This window comes from Cornus florida, unplaced genomic scaffold (assembly GCF_030987335.1).
Source record: "Cornus florida cultivar Cherokee Brave unplaced genomic scaffold, ASM3098733v1 CherokeeBrave_3.0.0_Hap2_Chr03, whole genome shotgun sequence".
NCBI lineage: Eukaryota > Viridiplantae > Streptophyta > Magnoliopsida > Cornales > Cornaceae > Cornus > Cornus florida.
The window spans coordinates 287,394-295,612 of NW_026775573.1; the positions used below are offsets into that span (position 1 = coordinate 287,394).

Below are 8,219 nucleotides of genomic sequence, written 5' to 3' on the forward strand. Positions count from 1 at the left end.
TGGAATTCAATTTAGTTGAATATATAACATCCATAGTTGTCACTTTAATTTAGGTGGAGCTATATAAGGTGATTTAAAATTACTTTGTATTCATAGAATTCAAATCCTGTTTGACGATTAAGTTTCATAGATTTGACATAATAATAATAATAATAGCAATGAATATTAAATTTTAAAAAGGAAAAGAGTAGTTAATACTCAATTATACAATCTTTAGTGTCGCTATCACGATCCGCTGGATGGAATTTGGAAAGAAAGTTGTATACAGCGATATAATTAAATGACAGTTGAATAAGGAACGCCTAGCTATCAATAATATTTGGAAATCTCCCTTTATGGACTTGGTCAAGATTAACTGATACGAAGGAAGGAAGCATTTCACAGTGATGGACAAACTACATATATGTGTGTGTGTGTGTGTTTATGAGAAATGCAAAAGAAACTAGTAATTGATTAGAAATTAAAGATGATGAAGAGGGGGGATTGGGGTTGTTATGTAGGGTTTGTGTTGGTTTGGTGCTGTGTGTTTGTTTTGGTTGTGGGTGGACTGATATGAGAGTGAGAGATGCAGTATCGAGCATGTCATTCGATTAGTTTTCTTCCCACTGTATGGAGAGCAAAACATAGTGATGATACCCTCTGGCTCTGGCGATAGTGGTGGTGGTGGTAAATGGGTGAGCATCTCCATGGACCAAAGTTCCAGTTCTGGCTTCCATTCTAAGGAGCCTCATACGCATGGCTTCTTCAGTGCTGCCATTAAACTGCCCCAACTGGACTACGTACACAGCAGGTGTGGTGGTTACCTTTTATACTGCCAACAATCAAAGATTTCCGGGCAATCACGACAAGATCGATTTTGAGTTCTTGGGTCACATCAGAGGCCAACACTGGTCGTTGCAGACCAATTTTTATGGCAATGGAAGCACTCACACTGGGAGAGAAGAGAGATACGCGCTGTGGTTTGATCCATCCCATGATTTCTGTGGACCGAGAATCAGATAGTTTATTACGTGGACAACGTTCCTATCAGAGAGGCAATTAGGAGGACACAAGCAGAAGCAGAAGCAGCAATGGGAAGCAAGCAGCAATGGGTGGTAGTGGTAGTGGTAGTGGTAGTGGTAGTGACTGGTCATCGAACCCAATGAGTTTGTAGATGGCTCTAATTGGGCAACCAATGGAGGCAAATCCAGATTTAGTTAACGGTAGTGGTAGTATGGCGCTTTCGTTGCCACTTACTCTTATTTCATCATCTTAAAAATGGAGAACCACTAAATTCAACGAAACTTGTTTCAAAGCATAGAACATTTATATATATATTTGTCGTCTTTCTGGCAATGGAGGTTCAAAGTTCGAATGCCAGAAGAATCAAAATCACTCCGCCTCAACTTGCAAGTGACTAATGTCATGGCACTGAATTTGACTTCTGCCCTCCCCCCACTACCACTACCAAAAACTGTGAGATATAAATCCGCTGCGTACAACTCACAAAAACAACATCATAGAGTAGTAAGTTTGAGAATCCATACAGAAGGATGCTCAATTACAAGTTCATAACAATAAGCAATAATAACAGAACAAATTCTAATAGTAACACACAGTACCAATTTCCAATTATTTTACCACACCTCAAGTAAATACTAAGCAACACAAGGATGGGTTTTTTAATACGGTAGTCCCTTGGCTCAATGCACAAATCCACATATATATACCTAATCTTTTTTAGTATATTGCCGCAGAGCAAATGCTAAACCCAAGATCAATAGAGGTACCAAGAATTGTAATATCTTGGACAAAGCTCCAGAACTTGTGTCGGATGCCAAGGGTTCCCTTAAAGGTGGTATATTCTGGCCTTTTACTGGAAGAGTGGAGCTGTCAACCTCGCCAATGTAGTATTTGTTCATCATCTGTCTTGCATCATCACTGTGGCCCACATCTTCAAAGTCATCCGTTGCATCTTTCTCTGCAAAATTTTACACAGATTTAGTCAATGTCTAATATCAGTGGCTGCATTCCCGATTTCATGAGGTGGTGAGGCAGTAATATCATATGTAGCGAATGCTATTAATTAATGGTAAACTCAGATATCACAATCTTACCAGTTGATGTTAGCAAGACCTCGTCACCACCAGGATGATCATCCAAAAATGTTGTCACATCATAGACCTAATACAGAGGTTTAAGATATACGCATAAATAAAGTGATGCATTAATAGGGAAAACAATGTACCACCAGAGTTGCCTAGTGAAAAGGCTTTCATTCTGATCTACTTTTCAAGTTCTACCTAGCATTAGAAGAAAGGATTTCACCTATGTTTCTTAACAAAATTTCTAGCATCACATTCCATATCCCACTAGCTTACAGGTGTTCCCATCTTTGTTCTCACTTGTCTCTACAAACTAACATTTATTCTTACAATGTATGCTGATAATTGTGATACAATTATGCAAGTCAGAATCTAACAAATGACCATGGAAACAATACATCAGGTGGCCAAAGCGCCACATCTTGATTCCGAGCTAATGATACTAGTAATCTCTTTTGAAAGTGATTTTGTCCAAAACTTCTATTCTAAAATGAGAACATCAAGTATGCCAAAAAAATTCTGCCTGATTTGCCTCTGAAATCTGAATATGAGTTGCCACATAATCCATAATTCTTTGATAAATTACCCTGACCTCCAGTCAGGTTTAGGAAAAATCATCCTGGGTTTAAAGTTTCTTGAAAATCAATCAGACATCCCTATAAGAATTAGGAATTAACAGTCCAAACGTCCATTAAGGATTTTAGGAAATACCAAATGCTTTTATTGTATCAATTTAATACCTTATCCCTGATGTAAGCAACACATTACGAAATAACCAATTTACCCCTCTTAAACTCTCTTTGTTCACTCTCTCTCTCCACCGCCGCCAACTCCACCATAGCCCTTCCTCTCTCTCTCTCTCTCTCTCTCACACACACACACACACACACACACACACTGTGTCCCAAATGCCGTCTAAAGTTCGGGTTATGGAAGAATTGGACCGGTCCAACTTATGCGCACCACTCCAACGTGGTTGTAGATTGAAGATCAAGGTTCTGGTGGAATTGGACTCGTCCAATGTGCGGGAGACAATTTCTTATTCTGTTTTGGAAGCCTGAAGAATTGTGGAACAAGGCTAAAGATTTGGGAAGGAAGTTGTGACTTATTAGACTGTTATTTTTAGAGTTCGAAATTGATATGGTAACTCTTTGGTAGGCAAGTTGTGGAATTCTTGCCCAACAAGGAATTGGGTTTGAAAACTCTGTAAATAGAGATGGGATTGAGAGAGAGGGGAAAGATGTAAGGGATTGAAAGGGTGAATGTTATAAGGAGATGGGAGAGTATATGTAATTCCCGGGGATGTGGACTGAGAAGAAAAGTGTGAATGGAAGAGTGTGTGGGATTTTGACATCTTTGGTTGTATATTCTCTTCCTTGATACATAATAGTGAAATCTCTTTCTCCATAAACGTAGCCCTACAGTTGGGTGAACCATGAAATATATTGTATTGTGCGTTGATTGTATGATTGTTATCTCCATATATGTTGGTGTGATGATGATGCTTCCGCTGTGTTGAATAAATGAGGGATTTAATTCTCAACTGGCCATAGATCTGGTTCGAGAGAGTTAATATCCCTAACAAACTGGTATTAGAGTCGATGGTTGGTTATAGTCAGTGGTTGAGGTTGATCGTGAGTTGTTTTGGAGATTTAATAAGAGTTGATGATGTCACGAGATAGATGGTGTGAAGACACGAGCCCATGAGGTACAAGTATTTGGGACAAACCAAAGAGTGGGTGCTAGTTCTCAAGATGGGACGAGTATGTTGTGAGTGGATGTAGAGGTTTGCTCTAAGTCCGATAAAGAGCGAGTGGAGTGTGAAGGGGAGTGTATGAAGAGGGTAGAGAGGTTTGTTGGTTTGAGTCAAAAAAGCAGTTGATGTAGATGAGTGGAAGTATTATTGGTGGGTTACCGTGACTGAGTGATCATGCACCAATGGGGAAGTATATTGGTGGGTTGCCATGCGTGAGCAACTATGTTCTCGGACTTGAGTTCGGGTGCCAGACACGAGTACGTGTCTAAGGGTCGAATTCATCAATCTATCAATTTATAGGATACAGGGACTCAGCTAAAAAGTGTCCCAATATTTAGCTATGGGTACTTGGACACTTTAAAAGAATAAATATTATAGGATTTTATTTTTTAATGTATGAGACATCATTTTCTAATAAAATAAAAACATAAATATATAAGCTGTACTTTTTTATAGGAAATTTTATTTTATTACTGCGGTTGTTTGCCTCATTTGCAAAGTCAAAGCATAATTAGAGAGGGAGAACAAACAAGGCTCAATAATATATGTGCATACACACAGATACACGATATTTATTACGAGTAGTAAAAGTAAAGTAACAATTGTAAAACATTATACCACACAGCTGTAGGTAATGGTTTACAACAGAGACTTTTCACTTTTGTTTATAGCCAAATGTCTCCATCTCTTCATATTTAAATAGAGATGTGGCGTCATCTAAGGCAGGGTATTAAAATTATGGTTAATGATCAAGTAATCGCGTGAAACCGCGCTCAACTTAGGCACATAAAACTGCGCAAAGACAATGCCTATACACAAACAGAAAAGTCTTCAACCTTCAAAACCCTGATCTCGAACCTGACCGCCATTTCTGAACTAGAAAGATTCCAAATGCAGTGAATGGTTGTCGATTTAACAAATAAAAAATGAAAAAAAAATTCCTAATCCTTCACAAGCATCAACCTGCCCATATTTTTGTGTGTTTTCGTTGTCAGCCGCGTCCGGTAGAAAGATGAAGGGTCCGACTTATATCCCGTATCGTGTCGAAGTGAACACTCCAGCCGGGCACCGGCGAGTCCGGGTAACGCAAATGAGCAATTATTAAGCAATAGAAGGAAGGAAGAAGAGTTTTAGTTTGAGGTCGAGATGTTCAGTCGAGGTGGAGCTATAGAGGATTGTGTAAAGATGGAATTTGAGCCAATGTGGAGATTGTTATAGTTTTGTCTCAATTTCTTTCTAAAGTTAGGCATCTGGAATAATTGGACCGGTCCAACGTTGCTGTAGATTGAAGATAATTGGACCGGTCCAATGTGCCTGTTGAGTGTGGGGGCTTGACATCTGTGGTTGCAAATTCACTTCCTTGATACATAATAGTGAAATCTCTCTCTATGAACGTAGCCCTAGAGTTGGGTGAACTATTGTGTTGTGCTTTGATGTCTATGATAGTTATCTCCATATATGCTTGTTTGATGATGTGACGATGCTTCCACTATGTTGAATGAAGGAGGGATTTAATTCTCAACAACAACTAGCCATGGAGCTAGTTGGAGGATGTTAATATCCCTAATATCCACCACCACCATAGCCCCCCTCTCTGCCTTTCCAAGCTCTCTCTTTAATAGATTATTTCTAGTTGCCCATATCCTTTCCTCCTCCTTCTCCCCTAAACCCTATCTCCATAAAGCATGTTCCTATTTCCCTCAATTAGTCATTTCTCAATTAAATTTTGTCCTATTTCCTTGTTCGATTTTTATTCAAAAGTTCAAAAATAGTGCAAATTTGCCAAACTAGGGTTGGGAATTGATATTCAATACGCTGAGTAACCACTCACTTCGAAGCCCTTTCTCTAGTGTGCAAGATATTTCTCTTGATCTCAAATCGGCTTTGCGTCAACTTTGCTATCGTCAACCCAACTATTCTCATATAAAATATGTAATACCTATATAATATTTAAAATAAATTTCAACTATATATTAATAGATGGGTAGTGTATATGAATTCCAGTTCGAAAACCCTAAATCGGTTTAGATGCATACCCGGAGGTCGGAGAAATTATTAGATAGTCCTGGTCTATTTAAAACTTGGTGGACTAATTCAATGAAGACCATCTGGTCATGAAACTTAGTAATTTATTAATACACTCTTGTGAGGCTATTTTCTCAATTCGAGAGTTTGTATTTAACTGGTCCACCAAGTGTTAAATAGACCAGGACCATCTAATAATTTCTCCGGTGGTAGGGTCTATGGGTCTAAATATGGTGGTGGTCCGGTGGACAATGATGGCTTGTGTGCATGAGTGTATTGGTAGACTGGAGAGAGGGTGAGAGAGTGAATCTAAAGGCGATGGTGTTGACTATGAATTTATGAATAGATCCATAATTGGTTTTCTTTGAGAATCCATGAGAGAGAGTATAACATATAGTACAACGGATGAAGAAAAAAAGGCTATTGCATATATACAAAGTAGGTGTTAAATGTTTTATATAATAGGGTCGGTCTTATTGTACCACCAAGCCACCAAATTCAAACACCTTACCTAAACCAGTAACTAGGGGTAACAATACTTGACACAACACATTAGCACAGCTTGAACACGGTATGGGATAAATGGGGTTTTGCTTTCTCATGTTTGTGTCCTAATCAAGTTGACCTGAATTGACACATTAATTAAACGTGTTATGTTCATATTTGACCAGCTAACCCATCTATAACATGATTAAACCATTTAACTAAATGTGTAAGAATTATTGTGTTTGTCTTTAAAATGACCCTAATATGGAGTTCTAATTAAATGTGTATTGAAAAATCATTTTGTGTTGTGTTTGGTCTTAATTCATTTATTAAACATGTTATGCGAGTTGTATCTTTTTAATAATCGTGTTGAACAATAATTTTGTGGCCTTCATGTCAATCTATATAACAGAAAACTCATGTCATAACACAACATAGAAGCACGAATTGCAACCCTTACCCGTTGCTTAACAACCTCGTCATCCTTTTGTTAGTCTTGTCCCCCGCTTTAGTGCCATGTGGTGTCTTATCCAACACCATGATAGATTGGTCGAATGAGGAAGAAGCAAGAATTAGATATGGTTATTTCGCCTCATGCTTGATATGATTGGCTTGAAGATGACGATTTAGTTAAGAATTTGATTGCAAACCCTTTAATCCATCCAAATGACCACACCATCGTTGCTATGATGGCTTCGGGGCTGCTCAAATTTTAGTTACATGTTTTCAATACATATATTTATATTGTTGTCGTCAAATATTGCTTTAATGAAATCCGTTTGTAGTTTGTACTCCTATGAACATGAATAATATATTTGATTCTTTATTTGGAAGTGATTGGCATATTCATCAACAAAATCTTATCAAGAAATTAGCGTTTTCAAACTAATCTATTCTGAAATAAAACTAATTTTAGGAATGTACATATTACATAAAAGGTTTTAGACGAGAAGGAATCAAATATCTAATACAGATTTTGTTTTATAAAAAACTCAAGCTATAGTTCCACTATTTCACAACACGTTTATAAAAATAGTGCCGCTAAACTAATATAATCTAAAGTAATGCCAGTAAAATTGACAAAAAAAGAAAAAAAGAAAAGAAAGACTAACCTTGCCAGAGATTATAAGCCAGCAATCCCCTTTGTTATTGTGCTTTGCGACCTCATCAAAGGAGTGAACTTTGTGATCTGAAGCCATTTCTTCCAGTACAACTGCTCAAATTAAGGAGAAAGAGAGAAGACAGTAAAATTAAATGGTAGATTCGATACAAATTATGTAAGAACGTGAAAATCTAAGCGAAGATCGATGCATACAAGAGAGAGAAAGGGAAGGAGAATGGGGTCAATGGACGGAGCGTGAAGCAGCGAGCGCCAGTATTGAGTTTGTGTGAGATTTGTTTCCGACAGTCAAACCTCAATCAGTATAGTCCCTTTTCTTATACAATTTTACACTTGGAAGGCCTTCCAACTTCCAGTATTTATGCAATGGTACGCATAACAAATGACCTTTACCTGCCCAACAACAAACCAACCAACTAACCAAATATCATTTATGACCGACCACCCTAATTCATTTTTAAAGATTGCTTGCTACCCCCACTAGGCTCGGCATTACTACTTCATCTTTTTAATGACTGTCCATCATTATTGTTTGATCGAATACTAGTAGATTTTATTCGAAAGAAAAAAAAAACTATCTTACAATTGTCGTTTTTTTTCTAAATCAAAATGATAGCTAACGCACTGAATAATTTCAGAGCAATTCTTTTTATTTTTCGTAAGTAATTAGAGAGCAATTCTTGAACTTATCCATTGTTAATTTTTGGTTCATGAGCTGATTGAGGGTTGCCAGCCAAATCTAATTGTT

At 37.6% G+C, this 8,219-nt stretch overlaps 1 protein-coding gene across 1 annotated transcript; it reads right to left on the minus strand.

Moving 5' to 3' along the window:
* Positions 1–1,476: 1,476 nt before the first annotated feature.
* LOC132298872 (cytochrome b5-like) lies at positions 1,477–7,813 on the minus strand. The gene is made up of 4 exons (XM_059795209.1): positions 7,667–7,813; positions 7,464–7,564; positions 2,097–2,163; positions 1,477–1,960 (listed from the first exon to the last, which is right to left on the minus strand). Exons 2-4 carry the CDS (start codon positions 7,548–7,550, stop codon positions 1,710–1,712), a joined length of 405 nt encoding a protein of 134 aa, XP_059651192.1. The 5' UTR covers positions 7,551–7,564; positions 7,667–7,813; the 3' UTR covers positions 1,477–1,709.
* Positions 7,814–8,219: the final 406 nt, after the last annotated feature.